At 45.6% G+C, this 24,274-nt stretch overlaps 2 protein-coding genes across 2 annotated transcripts in view; both read left to right on the top strand.

The window, feature by feature from the left end:
* Positions 1 to 1,973, top strand: part of LOC123230563 (zinc finger protein 383-like) — a 31,241-nt gene extending 29,268 nt beyond the window's left edge. Inside the window, exons 5-9 of the mRNA XM_044656698.1 lie at positions 360 to 421; positions 531 to 676; positions 1,142 to 1,344; positions 1,417 to 1,612; positions 1,735 to 1,973. Of these exons, the coding sequence (XP_044512633.1) occupies positions 360 to 421; positions 531 to 676; positions 1,142 to 1,344; positions 1,417 to 1,612; positions 1,735 to 1,973 (846 nt within the window). The remainder of the gene's footprint in view (positions 1 to 359; positions 422 to 530; positions 677 to 1,141; positions 1,345 to 1,416; positions 1,613 to 1,734) is intronic.
* A 4,581-nt stretch (positions 1,974 to 6,554) lies between these two features.
* LOC123230562 (zinc finger protein 345-like) overlaps positions 6,555 to 24,274 on the top strand; it is a 24,424-nt gene continuing 6,704 nt past the window's right edge. The window contains exons 1-7 of the mRNA XM_044656697.1: positions 6,555 to 6,575; positions 7,003 to 7,129; positions 7,550 to 7,645; positions 9,058 to 9,188; positions 12,050 to 13,021; positions 13,106 to 13,424; positions 14,162 to 14,168. Coding sequence (XP_044512632.1) covers positions 6,555 to 6,575; positions 7,003 to 7,129; positions 7,550 to 7,645; positions 9,058 to 9,188; positions 12,050 to 13,021; positions 13,106 to 13,424; positions 14,162 to 14,168 — 1,673 coding nt within the window. The remainder of the gene's footprint in view (positions 6,576 to 7,002; positions 7,130 to 7,549; positions 7,646 to 9,057; positions 9,189 to 12,049; positions 13,022 to 13,105; positions 13,425 to 14,161; positions 14,169 to 24,274) is intronic.

Below are 24,274 nucleotides of genomic sequence, written 5' to 3'. Positions count from 1 at the left end.
AGGATTCCTGTTAGTTATCTTCCTACAAGTCCTTTCCCATCCTCTGCTAGACTCCTTGAGAAAGCCTTTTATGCAACGCCTCTCCTTGCTTCCCTCACATTCTTCTGGACCTTCTGCAATCGGGCTTCTAACTTTGCATTCCACTGAAATTGCCCCGCCAAAGTTATCCAGTGGTTGTTTCTCAGTCCTTCCTTTCCTCGACTTCTCGGCAGCATTTGAACCCCAAGGATCACCTCTTCTTCATACTCTTCCGAGGGTCTGTCATCCTGCTCTTCTCGCTTCTCCCATCTGTCTGGCTGCTCCTTGGCCACAGGGAACCTCCCAGGGCTCGTCCTGGCCCCTTTTCTCCACATACTCAGTTCCTTCGTGACCTCATCAAGTCTCCCGGGTCGGCGTTGCTCCGGATCCAGATGATTCTCAGGTCTGTACAGCCCGCCCTCGTCCTCCCCAGACCGCCTGCCCTTTCTCTACTTGGCCATGTCCAAAGTTTCCCCTCTCTGGAGGGCGTCACTCGCCTCTCCGGCTCCCAGACTTGAGGCCGTCCTTGCGAGTCACCTCAACTATTCCAACAGCCTTGACAAAGGTCCCACCGAGCTCCGGTGCTGGAAGGCCTGCGGCCTGGAGGAGGGATTTCCCTTGTTTGGCCTCCCAGTCCTGGGGGGAGCTTCAGGGGCCCGTTTGTGCGGATTGTCTGGGAAAACCTCCTCCCAGGGAGGGCTCCCGCCTTCCTCTCGCCCCAACACTTCGCTTGGCTCCAGCCCAGAGCAGGGGCTTCCTGCAAACTGCGGGGCCGCGGGTATTCTTCTAACTATATACGCTCCGGGAGGGCACGAAGTGCTTCCTCCGGTCTCGGGCTCCTCTAGGCGGGAGGAGAGGCCTGGATTCAAATCCCGCCTCAAACGCCCGGACTGAAGGGTCTCCCAGGGGTCAAATGAGAAGGATGAGAGTAGGTCCTGGCGGGGGGTGAGCTCAGAGCTTACACAGACCTCATAGGACGGGCGGGGGGCGAGCGCCGCGGCCCTTCGTAGGCAGTGGAGCCTCCCGTCTATTAACCCCAAACGCTCTTTGGGACCGAGTTAGGGGCGGCCCCGGGAAAGCTCTCAGCCCACAAGGCCGCAGGACCCTCCCCCCACCCCATCAGGAGGCCAAGAGGACTACAAGTCCCAGAAGGTCGTTGGCGAGCCTGCAGGGGTTGCCATAGTGACGCCCAGGGATAGGAAGTCGGCGCCGAAAGATTGCGTCATTTCCCCTTCTGGCCTCTCCGCAACCTCCGTGTTCGCGCCCGCTTCGGCTCAGCTCTGTCTGCTGTCTCTGCCGAGGTCGAGCCCCGCGTCTCGAGCCGGGGTGAGTGGCGGCCTGGGGTGCCGGAAGGCCGCGGCTTATGGGGCGTGGGGCTCCTGGTGCCTGGTTTTGTAGCTCCAGGTCTGTGCCGAGGGGAGGGGCCCGAGGGCTACCCTGCGCGAGTCGGGCGTGCGCAGTCCGCCTCCGAACCTTCGTGGCCCCGCCCCCTACTGCCTCCATTGGCTTTTCCGGGAGGGGCGCGGCCTGCGAACCAATCAGAGGCGCTGCTACTCCTGGCTGCGCTCCTCCCCGGACCCACATTTGTTCTCAGGCGGGAGGCCCTTCGGAATCTTGGACTGGGACTCCCCTGGGCCCCCGGGCACTGCCGTGCTTCCGCGGCCAGCCGGGGCTCCCAAGCACCCCTGGGCACTCCCTGAGACCCTCATTTCCCAGGGGAGGAGGGCGCCGGGGGCGGCTCTGGCCTCCCCCACTTTGGTGTCTCTCCACTGACTTATTCTTCGTCACTGACCTTCCGGGCCAAGAGGAACAAGAGGCTCCCCCCAACCCCACGCGTCTCCCCGCTCGCGCCTTCCCAGACCGGGGGCCGCCTCTTCCGGCCCTCCGCTTTGCCCTCGTCGCCTAGGAGAGGATTGGCTCCCCGAGTGGCGGCCGTTTGGCCTCTGGCCCGGTAATCTGGGCCGAGGCGTTGGGGGCCAGGCTGCTGCCCTTGTGGGTCAGGCCCTGGTCGGTGCTGCTTTTCCTGGGCCTGGCTCTCTCTCATGCCTCCCTTTTCTTCCTCAGCCCTGCCTGGGACGCCTCCGCCCTTCCCCTGGAGCTGAGAGTTTGGAGGTGGAGCTCATGGCGCCGGTGCCGCTGCCGGCCTGGCCCCCCCAGGTGAGTCGGGGAGTCAGCGGTCAGCAGGGACACCATTCCATCCGCTGGCCTCGAACCCGAGAAGCTGGGGCCATGGCAGAACCCTTGGGTTGGAGCCAGAGAGAGCCGTAGGGGGCTGGCCGAGGCCCACCTCAGGCCCGGCCTCCCCAAAGGATGTTTGCTGCTTGCCTCAGTAGTCCCTGGTGCATGTGGCCAGAGGTCGGGGTTTACCCACCGTGGGCTGCGGGGGGAGCAGGTGAGGCAGAGGAGGGTCATTAGGGTCAGGAGAGAATGAAGACACGGACAGAGACAAGTCACAGTCAGGCAGCCTCACCACCCGGCCCTGAGCCGCTGGCAGCCGCAGAGAGGAGCCTTCTGGCGCCAGGGTCTCCTCTCTGGTCGGGGCTCGCCCCCAGCTCTCTCTTGGTTGTTGGGTAGCTCCCAAGTGATTCGGCACCGCCAGCTGCACTGGGTTAAAGGGAAGAGGCTTCTGGAAGCTCTGGGGGGCTCTGATTGCTTCTTCTGGGCTGAGCTTTTCCCCTCTGCGAGATGGCTTTGGTGTGGCAGCTCATACAAGGCATGGGAGAGGCGCTTTGGTCCAGGCCAAGCCAGATGTATGGAAGAGATCACATTGGTGCCCTCGGCCCCTGCTAGGGGAAGGGGCCAGCACTGCTTGTGATACTCAGGCCTTTACCATCCTGCCCCCCCTCTGAAGAGGTTCAAGGCCAGGGGATGGGGCATAGGATGGCTCTGACTCCCTTAGGGAGATGGCACATGAGACCTTGGCCCTCCTCAGGCAGGCAGGCAGGAGGTGCTGGACTGTGGTGGCCTCCCAGAGCCCGACCATGCAGAGATGGGCCAGAGCAGGCCAGTGGCCCAGCCCTTTCCCTAAGGCTGGCGCACTCCCTTCTGGGAGGCCCCAGGTGCTGGTCAGTCACTGAGCCGATGTCTGTGAGGCACTTGCTGCTGGGCTGGGAATAAGGAGAAAGGTAAGTCCCTCCCCGGGGCAGAGACAAGCTACACCAGTGATAACGGGCAGAGGGAAAGCAGGAGAATTAAGCAGGCTTCCTGGAGCAGGTGGGGTTTCAGCCCAGACTTCAGGGAAGCCAGAATGTGGGGGTGAAGAGGGCCAGCGTTCCGGGCTTGGGGCACGGCTGGGAGTCAGGACGTGGAGGGTCTTGTTTGAGGAACAGCCCAGCAGCCCATGTCACTGGATTAGAGTGTGGGGAATGGGTACGAGAAGACCTGAAAGGCAGATTGGAAGGTGGGAGATGAAGGGCTCAGAGGTCTTGGGGCAGTGATGGCGAACCTATGACCCAGGGGCCAAAGGTGGCACGCAGAGCGCTCATTACCAGAAGGGCAGAGGGACTGGGACGGAGCTGCTCCCCTCCCTCTCTGGCCACATTTGTTCACATCACCTGCCTTCTGGCCAGCAGCCCAATGGGAGTGCCTTCTCCCACCCTGTGTGGGTATGGGGGTATCAGTGGGAGGAGGGGTGCTCTGTCTCTGCCTTCACCATCACTGCCTTGGGGTCACTGGGAGCCTCTAGATCAGGGGTCGGCAACCTTTTTGGCCGTGAGAGCCATAAACGCCACATTTTTTAAAATGTCATTTCGTGAGAGCCGTCCAGTGCTCACAGTGCCGCTCCTGTAACAGCGCCTGAAAAAAATGGACTTCATGGCTCCTGCAGAAAGAGCCATACGTTGCCGACCCCTGCTCTAGAGGTTATTGAGTAGGGAGGGCAGCATGGTCAGACCCAGCCTTTAGGGAGATCACTTCAGGGCTGGATTGAGGATGGGCAGAGCCGGAGGCAGGCAGACCCCGGCCGCTGCGGTGGTGAGGCAGGTGCCAGGGGATCGGAGGCCTGGACCAGGCAGGTGAGGAGACAGGGGGCATGTCCCAGAGCTGTTGAAAAGGGAGAAGTGACAGGGCTTGACCACTGCTTGGATCTAGGTGTCCGGCTCAAGGGGTGATGTGAGGACGCGAGGAGGACGCCTAGGCTTCGAGCCTTGGTGACAGGGACCATAGTGACGGGGAAGTTAGAATGAGGGGGAAAGATCTCACGGTCTCTTCTGGACGGATCTGGTTTGCAGTGTCTGAGAGATCCTTGGGGAAAGAGATGGAGGCAGGGAGATCGAAAAGGATGGAGAACTGAGCCTGGAGTCAGAGGACCTGCGCAAGTTCAGCTCTAGCTTCAGAACCTTGCCAACTGTGTGGCCCTGGGCAAGTCACTTGGCCTTTTTGCCTCAGTTTCCTCATCTGGAAATGGGGATAATTACAGCAACTACCTGCTAAGGTTGTGTGGGCATAAAATGAGATATAATATCTATAAAGAGCTTTGCAAGCCTAGAAATGCCAGCCATTACGATGCCATTATCGTTGTTTTGAGGGGTCAGGAGAGAACTTGGAGCCGCAAAATCAAGCTGAGAGTCATCCACTTAGAGATGACGTTTGAAACATGGCTGCCATTGCTGAGATCACCAAGAGAAACTGGAGAGGAAGATGAGAAGAGAGTCCACAAGAGGAGGCCCAGAAAGGAGGCTCCGTCCTCTGAAAGCACCGTGTAGGATTTAAATTAATGTCCAATACTTCAGTATTGTTTTTATAAAGTTTCTGATCTGACAAAATAGAACCATGTGACTAAGTTTTCTACCTGCTCAAAAATCTCTGCTCCACCAAAGCCTCAGACAGGAAGGAAAAAGACAGAGAGAGGACCTCCACCCAATTTATATCCTGACACAACAGGAAGTGAGTGGGGTTCTGGGAATCGAAGTTTTGCTGGGGATCATAGTTTTTAGGGTAACAGATTTTAATTACACAACAGGAAGGAAGACATTGCAAAGGAATTCCAGAATCTCATTTTCCCAAGACAGAATGATGTTTGGTTATTAGTGGGGAATCATCATAGTTTTGAGGTAGGGAAAAAGCCATCAGCAAGCACTTGGTGTGTGCTCTGTGCTTAGCACTTTACTAACAGAATCTCACTAGATCCTCACAACAGTCCTGGGAGGGAGTGCTAGGAGTAGCCCCCATTTTACACTGGGGAAACTGGGGCCAACTGTGGGAGGCCAATAAGAGAAACGAGAGTCTCAAATAGATATTTTTATGTGGATGCCATCAAAAGCTACTCTGCTAGTCAGAGCCAGACAGGTTGGGCTACCTAAGATAAAAATCTGAGACTCCTTTTGACCCCTTTTGTGATCCACACCTTTTCTTTTAAATTGAAGTGATTTATTGCACAGCAAAATTTTTAATAATGAGAGGAGTCATAAAGTAGTTATAGCCATCAGCTATACCTGGATCTGATGGGATTTATAGATTATGCTGTTTCTTCACGGCTCCTCACAGCACACAGGCCGAGTGACTAGCCCAGGGTTGCCCAACGATGGGAATCCCTTCTCCATTGCCTCTTTCCCCATGCTGCTTTCAGTGTACTTGGCTTAAGAAAATGGGGATTTGGGAGGAGTTTCGCAGAAGCTGCCAGCAACATGCCGAGGCCAGCAGAAGACACGGAAAAGCTTTAAAAATTCAGAAATGCCCCAAATAGCTGGACAGCATTGCATACTGCAACCATTTTCTCTTTTAATACCATCTATATACACAAATTTCTTTTGTAAAGTTAAATTAAGTAAAAAGTTAAATTTGCAAAAAGAATGCAAAAGCCAGCTGTTGGCCCAGGGAGTCTAGAATACTATCCCCATAGACGCATGTGTTCAAGCAGTTGTTTTCCTTGTGTTTCTCCTCCTACAGTTCTTCCTCTGAGTGTGGCTAGTTTTCTTTCTCACAAGTCCCTCAGCCTTGCTCTGGATCCTTGCATTGCTGCTAGTAGAGAAGTCTGTTATGTTCGATTGTACCACCGTGTATCAGTCTCTGTGTACAAGGTTCTCCTGATTCTGCTCCTTTCACTCTGCATCACTTCCTGGAGGTCTTTCCAGTTCACATGGAATTCCTTCAGTTTATTATTCCTTTCAGCACAATAGTATTCCATCACCATCAGATACATCTAGAAACATTGAGATGCCTTCAAGAGCTGAGTCATTCATAGACACCTCTGAGGGACTGTAAACATTTTCCCATTTAAAAAAAAAAGAGGACATTCAGACTTCTCTGGAACAAAGGCAAGGCTAAAAATTCTGGGTGGATTTCCTGGATCACAGAGGCTGTGTCCCTAAGCCCTCCACAATGTGGAAGGGACACCTGTGTCTGAGGCTAGATTAGAACTCGGGTCTCCCTGGCTCAGGCCCAGTGCTCCATGTCCCTTGGCTGCACTAGGGGATAGAAGGTGAAACCTTTCTTGGAGGAGGAACAGAGAGTTGTGCAGAATACAGGCGGGGTCCCCCAGTCTCTGGTCATCTGAAGTGGGCCCTGAAGTGAGGCGATCTCGACTCTACAGCCTCTTGATGGAGTCTGGTGGGGCTGATGTAGCTTGAGGATCTCCAGGGATGCAGCAGACTAGAGCCTGACCCCACTGGCCTCTCCTGGGGAAAGCACTTGAGCCTGAGGCCAAGGAGTCCAAAGACTTGGGTTGGGGGCTAGCTCTGACACATTTGGGTACTTCCCCTTCCCCGACTCACTTTTCTGATCAGGAGAATAGGGCTGACCACGAGTGCCTGCTCTTCTGTATTCCAGATCCACTGTGGGACATTCCCTTAAAAGCCTGAGGGAGAGAATTGTAGTTGTTTTGTATAAACCGAGGCACACAGTGGCCCCTCAGAGATGGAACTTGGAACACCCCAAAGTCCCAAGCATTGAGCACCACCCCTTCCTCGTCCTCCCATCTTGACTTCAACTTCTACCTACATAGGAGGGATGGTCTGTGGATGAGCACATGTGTTCTTGGTGTTTCAGGTGTTGGTGACATTCCAGGACGTGGCTGTGGACTTCACCCCGGAAGAGTGGGAGCACCTGGGTCCTGCCCAGAAGGAGCTGTACCAGGAGGTGATGCTGGAGAACTACAGGAACCTGGTGTGCCTGGGTGAGGCCCACAGACTGCACTGGGCGCTTTGCTTCTCTCAGTCGGTGCTGCGGGCATCTTGGTTGGGCCCAGTGACGTCCCCATGGAGCCTGGGCTCTCCAGGAATGGTCTTGCATTGTCACCCAGAGACCGGACCCTCAGTTATGGCTCACTTCTAGGGCCTGTGCTTCTGCTGCTCTCGGTCCCCTCTCTTGGGCTCCACACGTCCTTTGGGCAGGGAGTGGGTTGAGGGAAGGGATTTTTTCTGAGTCAGACTCTTTGTCCTTGGGACCCCTTCTCCCGCTTCCTAGGCACGTCTCAGGACCTTCGATCTGTCTTCTGGATCTGCCTCCATGTCCCCTTTTCCCAAATGAGACCAGACTAGGATTTGCTCGGGGCCTGGCTCTCTGTCCTCAGTCTTTTCTTGTTTCCAATGAACAGGCCTCACCGTTTCCAAGCCAGATGTGATCTCCCAGCTGGAGCAAGGGGAAGCCCCCTGGAGGCTAGAGGGAGGCAGCCCCAGGGGTAGCTGCTTGGGTGAGTGTTAGTCATTGGTGGGATGTGGTTTCCAGGGGGGCTCCCTCAGAGAACCACCTCTACCCCCAGAAGGTCTGTGCTGACCCTCTTTCTTTAAAAGAGGCATCAAAGGGGATGGACTTTCTTCTTCCCCATTTTGGGGGCAGCCCTTCTCCTCTGCAGTATCGCCTGCCTCACCTGTCCTGACCACTCATTCTCATCCTCACAGTAATGGCAGAAATATTCTTTTTTTCTTTTTTTTAAATTTAGAATATTTTCCCATGGTTACATGGTTCATATTCTCTCCCTTTTCCCCACCCCAGCCCCCTGTAGCCAACGAGCAGTTCTACTGGCTTTTACATGTGTCATTGATCAAGACCTATTTCCATATCATTGATATTTGCACTAGAGTGATCGTTTACAGTCTACATCCCCAGTTATAGCCCCATCAGCCCAAGGGTCCAAGCAGTTGTTTTCCTTCTGTGTTTCTCCTCCCACAGTTCTTCTGAATGTGGCTAGTTTTCTTTCTCATAAGTCCCTCAGCCTTGCTCTGGGTCCTTGCATTGCTGCTAGTGGAGAAGTCTGTTATATTCGGTTATACCACAGTGTATCAGTCTCTGTGTACAATGTTCTCCTGGTTCTGCTCCTTTCACTCTGCACCAATTCCTGGAGGTCTTTCCAGTTCACATGGAATTCTTCCAGTTTATTATTCCTTTCAGCACAATGGTATTCCGTCACCAGCAGATACCACAATTTGTTCAGCCATTCCCCAATCAAATTTTCCAGTTTTTTGCCACCACAAAAGGTGCGGCTATAAATATTTTCGTACAAGTCTGTTTATCTATGATCTCTTTGGGGTACAATCCCAACAATGGTATGGCTGGATCAAAGGGCAGGCAGTCTTTTATAGCCCTTTGAGCATGATTCCAAATTGCCCTCCAGAATGGTTGGATCAGTTCACAACTACCAGCAATGCATTAATGTCCCAATTTTGCCACATCCCCTCCAACATTCATTACTTTCCTTAACAGCAGAAATGTCCTGTTTGCTTTTGTGCCGTCTTGTCCCCTCATTGTTTGTGGCCTGTGGCTCAGGCTTCCCACAGGCCTTGGACACAACAAGGAATGACAGTTCTGCAGGGTGCGGAATCGGTTCAGCCCAGACCTCTTCCTCCATTGGCCTCACGCATCACTTTGCCTTTTACTATTGAAGTGAAGCCACCATTCGGCCTTTTCTAGGGAGAGGCTATGGTTTCCTCTCTCAGGTGCCCCCAGTCCTTGTCTTGGGGTCGCCAAGTCCTGGGCAGGCCGGCAAGTCACCCGTGAGGGGAAGAGAGACAGTTTAGAGCACAAATGTGGATGTGCTGGGGAGATGGGCACAGAGCCGGCGCAGCCAAGGGCTGCCAATGTCTTCTTTGAAAGCTGCTCCTGTAGGAAACATCAGTGAATGCAGCCAAGCTGACGACCCCCCCCCCCCCCGGACCCAGCGACCCCATGACAAGGACTACAAGCACTTAAGAAAGGAAGCCTTTGTCTCTCCTCAGAAACAGTCCTCGAGACCTAACGCAAGTGTCTTTGTTTAGCCTTCCAGGCCCATCCCAGCCTCACTCCCTGCCATCTTTCTAGGCAGACTTGTTACTTTCTTCATTGCCTCTTCTGGCCCTGCCAAAGTAGCCTGACTTTGTTTTCTGTGGGGGACACTCTACCTCTTACCTCAGGGCCTTTTTGGATCTATCCCAGATATCAATTATCTTTCTTAAAATTAATATAATTCCTTTTTTTCCGATGACTTGGGTCCATGTTGGATGCCTCCTAGTAGGATGCGTCTGGAGGGGAAGACTATTCCTTGTTGTCTTTACATTTGGGATTCCTCCCTCCTCAGTAACTGTAGTGGCTCCCTAGTAGTGTCTCCAGGTTCTAGTCCAGGCTTCTGTGTTTGATATCAGCAGCCTCAGGTATTTCCCCTTTACTCACTCTGCAGTCCAGCCACAGCAGCCTTCCTGCCCTTCCTCCCGAGTGTCCCACTGCCCTATTCCTGCTCCAGGCTCACTCCACGTCACAGCTACTTAGGCTCCAGAGGTTCCTTTAGGCCTCAGCTCGGCAGCACCTTCTACAGGAAGCCTGAGAGGGATGAGTGCACAGGAGAGGAATAAAGCTGGGATTAAGATTAGAGGCAAGTTGGGAAGAGCTTTCAGACCCAAAGTGGGAAACTTTTCTTTGACCCGACAGCCACAGGAGGCTGTTGAGTGAGGAAGTAACAGGTCAGATGTTTTTTGCAGGAAAATCATGTTGGCAGTTGTATGGGGGATGGATTGCAGAGAGGAGGGGAATAAAGCAGGAGACCAAAGGCAGGACCATCAAAGGAGCTAATATGAGGGGAGAGAGAGAGCAAAGGTGGGAAGGGCAGAATCAGCAGGATTTGGCTAATGATGGGGATGCCGGTGCCCTTGGTAGAGATGTGGGTGGCTTATGGGGGGAGGTACAGAGCACAGCATGTTTTGGGCAGGTTGAGTTTGGGATACCTGAATCCTGTCCCCTTGGAGAGGTATGTCCAGGCAGAAGCAGATGCCTCTGAGAAGCAGGGGAGAGATTCAAGAGCAACAAGAGGCCCTGCTTAGTTAGCCCCATGGTTCTCCTTTCATTGTGTTTCAGGAGAGCCTGAAGAGCCCTGGAATCTCAGTCACGAGGAGTGACTGGTATCAGGTGCAATGTCCTGCTTCTCTCACAGCTGATTGATGGTTATCCAGCCCCTGCTTAGGATTTTAGTCATCTGTAAGGTGCCTAATTAAGGAATGCTAGAAAATCACAGACTTACTAATAACAACAATAGCCAGCATTTAGGTAGCACTTGGAAGTTATCTCCTTTGATCTTCACAACCTCAGGAGGTAGAGCTGTTAATTGTTTTGTGACTTGCCCAACGTCACCCATCTAATAATTGTTTGAGGCCAGATTTGAACTCAAGGCTTCATGCCTCTAGGCTCAGTGCTGTCTCCATACCACCTGAAAGAGACCCTAGTGGTCTTTAAGAACTATCTCTTATTTTAATGGAGGAGAAATGGACCCCCATTGGAAGGGTACTAAGTGGCAGAAACAATTTTTATACAGACCTCTGGCTCCAAATGCAGCACCTTTTCTCTTGTATTCATTCTTTTTTTTTAATTGTGATAATTTTCCAATAAGCATTTATTTTCTCTAAAAATAAGGGAAGCAGAACTCCTGCATTGCATTTGTTCTTTATGTTCAACCAAAAGTGGCTTTTATGTTTCCACCCATTGTCTTTTTTTTTTTTTTTAACCCTTACTTTCCATCTTAGAATCAATGCTCTGTATTGGCTCCAAGGCAGAAGAGCAATAAGGGTTGGGCAGTGGGGGTTAAGTGACTTGCCCATGGTCACACAGCTAAGAAGTGTCTGAGGCCAGATTTGAACCTAAGACCTCCTTTCTCTAGGCCTGGCTCTCAATCCATTGAACCACCCCACCGCCCCCTCACCCATTATCTTTTATATATAGAGGAAGCAGATAAGTTTTCAGAGCATTGGCCAATGACTCATGGATAATAAAAAAGGGGACACATCACATTTTAAGGCATGTGAAGCACTATCTTATAACTACTTTAAAGCAAAAGATTTCATTTTCATTAATCCTTATAGTCTTTAAAATATTTTTTTCTTGATCAAATATGCAAAACATCTAAATAGTAATATGGAAATTTGTTTTTTGTGACTATACATATAAGCAAAATGTCTTCTCAAGGTGGGAAGGAGAGGAAATGGGGGAGGGAGAGAATTTGGAACTCAATTGTCAAATGTTAAAAAAATTTTTTAATATATAATTGAGAAAAATCAAAAGAAATAGCAGCAAATAGAATAGATATTTATAGTTTTTATTTCTTTCAGATTGGGGAATGAGGCATGAAATCAAGGAGTTGACCTCAGAGCTGGTTCTCTCTATGGAAGAATCATCCCAGGAAAGATGTACAAGGAATGATTCCTGTGCCTCTAAGTTGGGAAAAACCTGGGAATGGGATTCCAGGTTAGGGAGGCAGCAGAACAATGAAGGAAATTATGGTAAACAAGTAAAAATCAAACCTCCCAATAAGGTGAGAGGGTATGAGTATAATAAATATAGCAAAAGCTTTAGTCTAGGGCCAGTCCTCTTCACACAGCAGCGATTATCCTTAGGCAAGAATCTTGATAAATGTGGTACGTATAGAAAGAACTTCCGACTATATTCAGACCTAAGAAAATGCAATAGAATCTCCTCAAAGAAAATACTTTCTAAATTTAAAGAGTGTGGGACATCCATTAGTTATAATTTAGACCTTATTCAAAGTCATAGAATGCCTGCTGCTGGAGAGAAGAAACCTTATATATGTAATGACTGTGGAAAGGTTTTCCGACAAAGCACACATCTTATTCTACATCAGAGAATCCATACAGGAGAGAAACCTTATGAATGTAGTGAATGTGGAAAGGCCTTCCGCCTGAGCACAAGACTTATAGAGCATCAAAGAATCCATACAGGAGAGAAACCTTATGAGTGTAATGAATGTGGGAAAGCCTTCCCCCAGAGCTCAAAGCTTACTCGACATCAGAGAATTCATACAGGAGAGAAACCTTATGAATGTCATGAATGTGGAAAAGCCTTTTGCCAGAGAACAGGACTTACTCAACATCAGACAATTCATACAGGAGAGAAACCTTATGAATGTAATGAATGTGGGAAGGCCTTCCGCCAGAGAACAGGACTTAGTCGACATCAGACAATTCATACAGGAGATAAACCTTACGAATGCAATGAATGTGGGAAGGCCTTCCGTCAGAGAAAAGGACTTACTCAACATCAGACAATTCATACAGGAGACAAACCTTATAAATGTAATGAATGTGGGAAGGCCTTCCGTGACAGCTCACAGCTTATTCGACATCATCGAATACATACTGGAGAGAAACCTTATGAATGTAATGACTGTGGGAAGGCCTTTGCACGAAGCACAGAACTTAATGTACATCAGACAATTCATACTGGAGAAAAACCTTATAAATGTAGTCAATGCGGGAAAGCCTTCCGACAGAGTTCACAGCTCACTCAACATCAGACAATCCATACTGGAGAAAAGCCTTATAAATGTAATGAATGTGGGAAGGCCTTTCGCCTGAGCACAGGTCTAATGGAACATCAGAGACTTCACACCGGAGATAAGCCTTATGAATGTAATGAATGTGGAAAGGCTTTCCGCCATAGCTCACAACTTACTCGACATCAGATGATTCATACTGGAAAGAAACCTTACGAATGCAATGAATGTGGAAAGTCCTTCCCCCAGAGCTCACAGCTGACTCAGCATCAGATAATTCATGCTGGAGGGAAACCTTACAAGTGTAATGAATGTGGAAAGGTCTTCTGCCAAAGCTCACAGCTTACTCAACATCAGATAATTCATACTGGGGAGAAACCTTATGAATGTAATAAATGTGGAAAGGCCTTCCCCCAGAGCTCACAGCTTACTCGTCATAAGAGAATACATACTGGAGAGAAACCTTATGAATGTAGTGAATGTGGGAAAGCCTTCCGATTGGGGACACAACTTGCTGTGCATCAGACAATTCACACTGGAGAGAAACCTTATAAATGCAATGAATGTGGGAAGGCCTTTCGTCTGAGCAAAGGACTCATGGAACATCAGAGACTTCACACCGGAGATAAGCCTTATGAATGTAATGAATGTGGCAAGGCCTTTCGCCATAGATCGCATCTTACTCGACATCAGTTGATTCATACTGGAAAGAAATCTTATGAATGTAATGAATGTGGAAAGTCCTTTCCTCAGAGTTCACAGCTTACTCAGCATCAGACAATTCATACTGGGGAGAGACCTTATGAATGTGGGAAAGCCTTCAAATGGAGCACAGGACTTAATGAACATCAGGGTATTCCTGTAGGAGAGAAACCTTATCAATTTGGGGAGGCCTTTCATCGTAGTTCACACCTTACTCAGCAATGGAGAATCCAGACTGGAGAAAAACTTCTATGAATGTAATGATTGAGGGAAAGCTTACCTCTGGAGTAAATTCCTTAACAAGTATCAGTTCATACTTGAGAAGACAAGCTGACAAATGAGAAAAGATCTTCAATCATGGGACAGACGCCGACTATCAGGTTAATTCTAATTGGAGAGAAGCTCGTGAATAGAATGAATATGAGGCTTGCTAAAATCATTTACTGAACATTAGAGAATTTAAACTAAAGAAAAGCCCTATAAATCAGAGGTTCTTCACCTTTTTTGTGGTATTGGACCACTTTGACAATCTCCTGAAGTCTAAGGAGTCCTCAGAACTATTAAAATATGTGGGATTACAAAAGAAGCTAATTATGTTGAAATACAGTTATCAAAAAAGGATTTTTTTTTTTAAGTTTGTGGACCTCAGGTTAAGAACTCTTGATATAGATAAAATAGAGATGTATTAATTCCCTGTAGTGGTTGTTTCAAGCTATTTCCTCTAGAGACTCCAGGCATTTCCCTCCTTGATCCCTATAGGTACATGGTGAGTTGAATCTGAGAAAATTTATTATATAAGCATTTTTTGTCAATCTGAGGCCTATCCAATACCCAAAGCCGTCCCCTCTTCCCATTCCTTCTATACATCCCTTACCTCATGGTGTAAATAGTGCCTGGGGTTCTACAGAGAGGATTCCTGTGTTGGTCTCCTGCAGCCCCCCCCCCAAGATAATAGGGTTCCCTGCTGTCATCATTTACAATCACCAGCCAGGCCACAAGATCATCCAGCTCCATTCCCTCCCCTGAACCCTGTCAAAACTTCTCATGTGTTATACTCTTATAGCAGTAAGTCCAGCTCACAAAAGTTTTTGAAATCCTTTCTGCCACTCTAGGTCCTTTTTGAGGAATATACTTTTATCAAATTTAAATTATCAATTTTATCAATTTAAATTATCAAATTTTAAAAATAACTTCAAAACTTTGCATAGCAGTATTATTTGTAGTAAAGAAAAAAATGAAAGCAAGTTAAATGGCCAACTCTGGGGGACAAGTTTAAAAATAATTCCGTTAAATTCCATTAATAGAATGGAATATGATTGAGGAGAACAAGACTGAAGAATGTGACAAAATCTGGAAAAGCTTTGTGGACTAAAACAAAGGAAAAAGAAACCAATGACCAGAGGAGCCATTATAATGTGACTATAGCTATATAAGAAGAAAAGGGGAGAGACTTCAAGGGGAGTGACGACAAGATTGCCATTTCACACTTTGAAATTAATTTAAGAATTAGTAATTGTAAAGCCAACTTAAATGTATTGATGATTGTACTACTAAGTTTATAAGTCATCCTTTTAAACAAAGAAAATGATGACATTCTAATGGGGGCTTACTCTCCTCCCAACAACAGTTCTATTCTGTTAAAATTGTCAGTAGAATCAATTGTTTTCTTCTCATTTTCTTTCACTGGAAAGATTTCCTTAATTCTTAAAGATCTTTTCTCTCACTTTCAATTCTGTTCCGTGCTAACTACTTAAGGACATCACTCCAGCAATCCTACCTTCTCCCTTAATACTTCATAATGCTGTCCCTCAAACCTTGCTTCTCGGCTGCCAACTCAAATGCCCTGGTCTTCACAGTATTTTATAAACATCCTCTGCTGTATAGTTAGCTAGCTCCCCTTTGTTCTGTTTTTCTCTTCACCACCAAACTTAATAAAGAACAATGTTACACTCATTTCCATTTCATCACTATCCATCATCTCCTCAATGCTTTACAATTGAATTTGTGCCTCAATTGTAATTGAACTTTGAAAAATCATTAGTGACTTGTGAAATACAATGATTCTTTTTTCAAGCCTCGTCTTCCTTTTTGTCTTCAAATACTGACACTTGCTCAACCAAGAATCTCAGGTTTTCTGAGTGGTAAAGGCACCTCAGTAGCCTTCTAGTCCAATACATTACCAAAAAAGGAATCCTCTAAAATGGTGTGTCAAACTCAGAAACAAGAGCCACTAAATCATAGATAAGGATTCCTGCTTGACGTATAAAGCCACATATTAACATTATGTCTTATTGTATTTTTATTTACTTTGTTAAATATTTCCCAGTTGCACTTTGATCTCATTTGGGCCACATGCTTGACATCTCTATAATATACCCAAGAAATGGTCATGAAGCTTCTCCTGTTCTCCAGTTAGCTTAATAATTCCTTTCCTAAATCTGGGTGCCCAAATCTGAACATGGTCCTCTAGGGGTGGCTTGACTGTAGACAGAATATAGTGAAATCCTTGCCTCTAATCTTGAAGCTCTCTATCTCCTGGTCTCATATCTCTTCTACTTTTTGGCGAGTGTGATAGACCTCTCGGATAGTTGGGGGAAGCTAATGGGCTCTGTCTCAAAATGATGTTTTTAAAATGTATAGGATTGCAAAAGTATCAAAATACAGTTACTAACATATATGTGTATATTCATGCATGTATGTATGTATATATGTGTTTGCGTAAGTGTTTTTAAAGTTCCCAGATCCTAGGTTATGAACCCCTGCTCTAGACTATTCCTGACTTGCATCAAATGTGTTAGCTATCTCTCTCCACTTTGTGTCATCTGAAAATTGGATAATGCTGCCATTTATGCCTTTACTCGTGCCCCTAATAAAAATGTTTAGTAGTACAGAGCCAAGCCTCAATCCCTGTGTGACTCCGCTGGGAACTTCCTACCATGGTGAACCACTAACTTCACAAGCATTCTTGAGCCCCATGGTCCAAATCGTGTAACTTTTACATTCCCACCCACATGATTCCACTTTGTTTTCTAAGATGGCAGAACCAGTTTATAGCTCCACCAACAGGGTATTTCTGTCCCTCATAGCCCTTTTTGTGCTGACCGTTTCTGCCTTTAATCTTCTTTGCTACTTTTCTGGAGGTGAAATGTGGCTTGTTTGGGAAGCAACTTAAATTCATGGAGAACAGCATTGAGCTCTTTTTTTACCTCCCTACTTAAGCTTTCAACTTTACAATGGACTTCCCCGTGCTGTCTCTTTGAGCCCAAAGATAATTCTCATTGGTAGACCAAACAAAATATGAATTGCTTAATTGTACTTTGTTTCTCGCTTCACCTGAGCCATTGACTGCCCTTTATTTGGTCTGTAGCCCTCAGCAGTTCTTTCTTTTGTTCTTAGCATTTTAAGTGAACTTTCCAGGATTACGTTCTCTGCCTTTCTGCATTCTAAACTTTTCTTCTAAAATTCAGTGCTTCGTGAGCTAGCTTCCTTTAGAGCTCACATCATTCTTTTTAAATAACTCAACTTTTTCCAGGACTCTTCAGATTTTCATTCTAGCGTGCTTCTTCCTGAGCGACTGTCTTCCCTTGCAGTACTTTAGAAGATGGGATTCCACATATCCTGTCTCTGAAATCAGTCCTCCCAACATCTGTTAGTGATTTTGGATTAGGTCTGGCTTTCTTCATCCATCACAGTCCATTAGGAAGAGTGTTTCTTCCAAGAATTCATCATGGTTTCCCCCCATTCTTTTACCTGTCCTTTGCCTTTGGAATAAAGTTTGCCTGCCAGGGCCATATTCTGGTGATGCATTCATCCTGGCAAACCTCAGGGATATCTCTAAAATCAGGCTTACCTTGTTTCCTTCAGGACTTCTATCTTGTCCATTCTTTTTTTTATTTTTTTTTTTATTCTTTTTTTTTTTTTTTACCTTTACCTTCCGTCTTGGAGTCAGTACTGTGTATTGGCTCCAAGGCAGAAGAGTGGTAAGGGTAGGCAATGGGGGTCAAGTGACTTGCCCAGGGTCACACAGCTGGGAAGTGTCTGAGACCAGATTTGAACCTAGGACCTCCCGTCTCTAGGTCTGCCTCTCAATCCACTGAGCTACCCAGCTGCCCCCTATCTTGTCCAGTCTTGACTCCATTGGAGGCCCTTTTTTGTTGTTCCTGTCCCAGATTTTTGTCTCATTTGAATTTCTGCAGTTCTTCCCATTCACTAGCTGGCAGGCATTTGTTAAACATCGAATTCCTATGTTGTGGCTGCTCTCTTTGACATCCACATTGTTAGAGTTACATGCCCAGTTTCTTTTCCGTTTTAAGCTTTGTGGATTGATTTTGCTTGTGTCCCTAGATAAGAACTTATTGAATTTCAAATCATGGCCAAAAGTCCAAATCCAAAATCCAGATCATTCATTTTCCATATTTGTCTTCTTCTGAAGCCATTGTTTCTCCTGGGCAACAGTCATAAAGATATGACCAGTTTCTCTTCAAGTTGGCCTTCCATTCTTTAGGGTTTGGGGGGCATCACCAGAGTGGGCAGCTGCTGACTTGGCTAGGAAGAAGAGGCAGAAAGGATTGTAAATTGAAAAGAAGACTTAAGGCTTGGCTGGGAGCATGGTGGGCTTAAGTTTGAGATCCATCCCCGTTGGTAGGGAGCAGTGTGGTGGAATGGGGGAGTTGTGGGCTTGTATAGTGCCAATAACTGGCATCACACCCCTCCTCAGATGCATATCTCCTGTCTCACAGGGTGGTGAGGATCAAGGGAGATTGTTTGGCAAGCCTTCAAGTGCTTTATACATGTAATAATACTGTGGCCCCACTCCCCACCCTCATGAATGGAATTTGTCATTTTACTTTCCAGTCATCCCAGACCCAAAGATTCAGTCTACCCACTGAAAGATATCTAAGGCCCCCTTCCTTGGTCTGAGGTTGTGGAATGAGGCAGGAAGTGGTTCTCACTGAGAACCCTAGCCATGGATTTTCCTTGGCCAAGAAGCAAAGATATCTGACCCTGCAGCTTCAGACGCTCTTCAAGTGTATTGCTACAAGGGATCTTCAAGACTAGTCCAAAAGAGGAAACTCCATCCCAGTGAGAGGCCATGGCTGGCAAACCCTTGGTCAAACAACTTTAGTCACTGCAGCCAGGATTGAAATCCTGTGGCTCTGGGTCCAAATCTAGTACTATTAGTCTGCTGTCTCCCAAGTCACCTCTTCCCACCACCACAAATGAAAAGTGCCTTTCCCTTCCCTGCGGGTGGATTAGTTTACTTATTTAGAGGAAGGAATCCACTCTGGAACCTTCCTTGGGATATTTATGTTTGCCCAAATGAATTTCTGGTAGATTTTTGGGAAGGTTGGAAGTGATCTTTCTAAGGTGGGTTCAGAAATTCCTGGGGGTGCAAGCCACCCAAATCTAATCAGCAGTACATTGTTGATGACACCTCAGAAGTTGTCAGGTGACAGTGGTAACGAGAGACAGAAGACACCTTGTTCTCATGTGGAAGGCATTTTTAGTAGGGATATGGAGGGGTTGGGGGAGATTATTTGCTTTATCTCAGGCAGGTCACACAATATGAGATGGGCTCTGGATTCCATCATTCCATCTCATGTATGTTTATTATCTTTGGGAGGGGAAAGTAAAGAGACACTTTGTAGATTCCCCCTCAGGAAGCATCTCTCACCTACTGCTTTTCCTGGAATGGCCTGGAGATGTGAGGAAAGGCAACTGGAGAAAGAGTCCCTCTGAGGAAGTCTGGGCTGTTCACTGCTCCACTGACATCTTTTTCACAATTTTTTGCTTGGCTGCTTTATTGAAAGCCTGCAGCATCTTGCCTTTGACTTTCAACCCCTAGAGAGGGCGGTGCCACTATCTTGTGGATGCTAAGATACCTGGACCCTCAGCAGAAACACAGAGCTCCTCCCAGAGTTAAAGATGTAGAGATCTACAGAGCACCCCTCCATCAGGGTAGTTTCTTCCTCTGCCTCGTTCTGATAAAAATGTTGCATCCAGATGAGAACAGATTAGAAATTTCTGTAGTTCTGGTCAGTTCTTGGAAGAAGCAGCAGCCAAATGATCACTAGCCATCCATATAAGTGTAATAATCAAAAAAAGGCATTCAAATACTCTTGCAAGCAAAATGCCATCTTCTATCCACTAAGTGGACAAAGTTTGTTAAAGATGTACAATGATACTGGTAGGTCTGGAGAAGAAGCTCATGTTTACACTGCTGATCGAGATGCAAATACTGCTATTTCTGAAAAATGTCATGGCATCATACCACACTAACTACCAAATGATCAGGCTGGCTCCTGATCTCCCTGGTGGTACCTAACAACCCTGCAGTGGTTAGTTGAGGTGAGAGACTTACAGGATCAAAATATTCCTGGAACACTGGAAACTACCTTTGTATCCAGAAACTTCAGAACAGAAAAGCCACTGGTCATCTCTGAAGGTAAGGGGGGATTACTGAGCAATAAGAAATGACATCTCTGAATCATACAGAGAAATGTGGGAAGCCCTACACACAACAATGCAGTGAATGAAGAAAGCAGAATCTGGATAATAAACACTGACTACACCCATAAAGGACAATGACAACAATATCCAGAATAAACAAACACAAGGAAAGATGTGCACAAGTGAATACAGGAGCAAAGAGGATGATGGTTGGCACTGCTGGCTTTAAGTTAGCACCTGAATGTGTGTTTTTTGAGTCATTACAAATATAGGAACAATAAATTGAATTTTTTCCCCTTGTGTTTTGATAAGGTTGTTCTCTTGATGGTTTAGAATTGTAATGCAGGGTTGCAGCAAAAGCTCTTGCTTTTGCAAACCAACTGTAGCACACCTGGCAGTTGGAAAGGGATAGAATGTTAACCCTGGGCTCAGGGGAAAACCATTGGACCCTGAGGCTATAAATATCCCTAGAGTACCAACTGAAGGGCCTTTTGCCTTTGGGGCATTTGGGACTTTACCTGATTTCTCTAGTCCTCTCCCTTGACCTCTCCATTGATATCCTGCTATTCCCTGGATTTCCCCATTGGGCCCTGGGAGGAAAAGTGATTTGGTGGGTGGAAATTGTGGGAATTAGCTTTTATAGATAGGCAAGAATAACCTGAACCAAATCATCACCTCATTTAACAATCTGCTGAACCTTATTACCTCAGAGTAGTGAAATTATCCCTGACTGAGGGAGCCAGTCTCCCTCAGTCTGACCCCTCTTCTGTGATCCTCTTCCCAGTACCAGCTTTCTCCCTAGCAGCAGTTACAAAACCCTAATCCTCTTTCCCCTCAGCTTACCCCTGGCATTAATAAACCCCTTTGGTATTTACACAAAGAGTTTCTGGTGAATCATTGCATCCACTAATAGGGCAAAGGCTGAAGAAGGAAAGAAATAACCTTTATTTATTGAGGGTAAACCTAGGCATCCATCTTGGGCAGGAAGTGGCCAGCCATCACTTCCTGTAGATTTAAGTTTTCACCAGCAGGGAGGGGCCTCTTAACTCCTCCCTCAAGGGACCTTAGAAAATAACAGAAGGCTGAATAAACTCTTCAGTCAGACCCATATCACTTCTGGCTGACCCAATTCTTATATCATAGAGATAAGTAGAGATAGTCTCCCTGCCTGAAGGACCCAGCCAATTCCTCCCAGTACCCTCAAGTACCTACCCTCTGTGATTAGCCTGATTGATTAGCCCTTCCTCTATTCCCCATTCATCCCTTACCTTCCTATATTCTTCTATTTATTCCAACACCATCATATTTCCCTTTTATAACAGAATAAAAGTTCTAGCAGTCCTGTATCTTTGATTTTTAAAAATTCATTATGAAGTATGTTGAATATTGTTCATAATGGGCAGCTAGGTGATATAGTGGATGGAGTACAGGGCCTAAAGTCAAGAAGATATGAGTGCAAATATGGACTCAAATACTTCCTAGCTGTGTGATGCTGGGCAAGTCACTTATGGGATATAATATTCTAAACCTTCCAATCCTTCAATGTAGAAGCTGCCAGATCCTGTGTAATCCTGACTGGGGCTCCGTAATATTTGAATTGTTTCTTTCTGGCTGCTTGCAGTGTTTTCTCCTTGGCCTGGGAGCTCATGAACTTAGCTATAACATTCCAGGGAGTTGTCATTTGGGGATTTATTGCAGGAAGTGATCTGTGGATTCTTTGCATTTCTATTTTACCCTTCTGTTAAAGAATATCAGAGCAGTTTTCTTAGATAATGTCTTGTAATATCATGTCTAGGCTTTTGTTTCTTATAATGACTTTCAGGTAATCCAATAATTCTTAGATTGTCTCTCCTGGATCTATTTTCTAGGTCAGTTTTTTCAATGAGATATTTCATATTTTCTTCTATTTTTTCATTCTTTTGATTTTGTCTTATCGTTTCTTGATGTCTCACAAAGTCATTAGCTTCTATTTACCCAATTCTAATTTTTAAAGAATGATTTTCTTTCATGACATTTAGATCCTTTTTCCATTTGGTTCATTCTACTTTTCATGGAACTCTTTTCTTCATTGGATTTTTATGCCTCTTTTTCCACTTGATCAATTTTGCTTTTTAAACTATTTTCTTTTTGCATTGCTTTCATTCCTTTTTCTCATTTTCTTCTACCTTTCTTTGTGTTCTTTCAGTATCTGAGACCAATTTCTGTTTTTCTTTCAAGTTTTGCATGTGGTTACTTTGCTCTCACTGTTCCCTATTGAATCGGTGCCTTGCTCTTTGTCTCCATAGAAATTTTCTATGGTTGAGTGTTTCTTTTGCTTTTTGCTCATTTCCCCAGCCTTTTTTTTTTTGGGGGGGGGGGGAGGCCTGTGGACCAGGAGTTCTGAAAACTGCTGTTTCTGTCTCCTCTGTTGATGGCTTGCAGGACTCAGAACAGTGAGCTGTTTTGCTCTGGGACTAGGAACTTCAAAAGGGCCAAGAGCCAAGGACTTTTGGGCCTCAATTCAGGCTGATGCCAGGGCTTTGGACTTCAAGGGATGGGTGTCAGATGCTCTGTTGTTTGTTTAGGCAGAGCCTGGGATCCATAATAGGGACTTAATAAATGTGTTTTTCTTTCCCTTTCCCTCCTCTATGTCTTTGGACATAAAACCTTAAAAACAAATGCAAAAATCAGAAATATGCCCATTCTTCAATGTCCACAATGTAATAAAAATTATGTTAAACAAAATGCTGTTATAAAATTATTTTTAAAAACAACTAGAAACTACATTGAATGTCAAAGAACAATTCATAAAAATGATAGGTGATTTCATCAAAGATGACAACAGTTAGACAACTTATCAGAATTTTGGGGATGCAATCAAAGCAATTCTTAGGGTAATTTTTATATTTCTAAAAATTTTCATTAATTAAAAAAAATCAATAACTTATGAATGCCATTGGGAATACCTGAAAATGAACAGTTTTAAGGCCCAGTTAAAACACTAAAATAGAAAGTATAAAAATCAAAGAAAATATTAACAAAATTCAAAACAAAACCACTAAAAGGGCTATTTTTTAAAGTAAGGCCATTAGGTAGTTAAATTAAAAGAAGAAAGGGAAATCAAATTACCAGTATCAAAAATGAAGAAAATTTACAGAAAGTTTTTAGAAAGACAAATCAAAAAAGAAATAATTGACATTATTAGAAACTTACAGGGGCAGCTGGGTAGCTCAGTGGATGGAAAGCCAAACCTAGAGATGCGAGATCCTAGGTTCAAATCTGGTCTCAGACACTTTCTAGCTGTGTGACCCTGGGCAAGTCACTTAATCCCCATTGCCCAGCCCTGTTATAGGAAACTTGTAGAATAGGACTTATTATAGCTAGTATAAAAGTAGACACAGCAAAACTTGGCAGAAGCTGAATATTCCAAACCTGGAATTGTTGGCAGGTGTTAGTTCACAATGACTGGTAAAAAGATGACAGCTTTGCCTTGGAGAGTGAGTAGTGGAGCTGGAGGTTTTGGCAAATGATCAGGTGGCCTGTGGATTTATACTGGGATCTTGGAAAGCAGAGCTAACCTTGAATTTTTGCATCTATGTTCATTAGGGAGATTGGTCTGTAGTTTTCTTTCTCTGTTTTTGATCTACCTGGCTTTGGAATCAGTACCATATTTGTGTCATAAAAGGAATTTGGTAGGACTCCTTCTTTGCTTATCATATCAAATAATTTGTATAGTATTGGGATTAGTTGCTTTTTGAATGTCTGATAGAATTCACTTGTGAATCCATCAGGCCCTGGTGATTTTTTCTTAGGGAGTACTTTGATGGCTTGTTCAATTTCCCTTTCTGATATGGGATTATTTAGGTATTCTATTTCTTCTGCTGTTAATCTAGGCAGTTTATATTTTTGTAAATATTCATCCATTTCTCCTAAATTGTTATATTTATTGCCATATAATTGGGCAAAATAGTTTTTAATGATTGCCTTAATTTCTTCTTCATTAGCGGTGAGGTCTCCCTTTTCATCTTTGATACTGTCAATTTGGTTTTCTTCTTTCCTTTTTTTTATTAGATTGACTAGTACTTTGTCTATTTTATCTGTTTTTTCAAAGTACCAGCTTCTAGTCTTATTTATTAATTCAATAGTTCTTTTACTTTTGATTTTATTAATTTCTCCCTTGGTTTTTAGTATTTCTAATTTAGTTTCCATCTGGGGATTTTTAATTTCCTTGCTTTCTAATTTTTTGAGTTGCATGCCCAATTCATTAATCTCTGCCCTCCTTAATTTGTTAATATATGCACTCAAGGATATAAATTTCCTCCTGAGTACTGCCTTGGCCGCATCCCACAGAGTTTGGTAGGATGTCTCATCATTGTCATTTTCTTCAATGAAATTATTGATTGTTTCTATGATTCCTTCTTTGACAAATTGGTTTTGGAGAAT

This window comes from Gracilinanus agilis, chromosome 1, assembly GCF_016433145.1.
Source record: "Gracilinanus agilis isolate LMUSP501 chromosome 1, AgileGrace, whole genome shotgun sequence".
Taxonomy (NCBI): domain Eukaryota; kingdom Metazoa; phylum Chordata; class Mammalia; order Didelphimorphia; family Didelphidae; genus Gracilinanus; species Gracilinanus agilis.
This window is presented reverse-complemented; position numbering and strand designations above follow the sequence as displayed.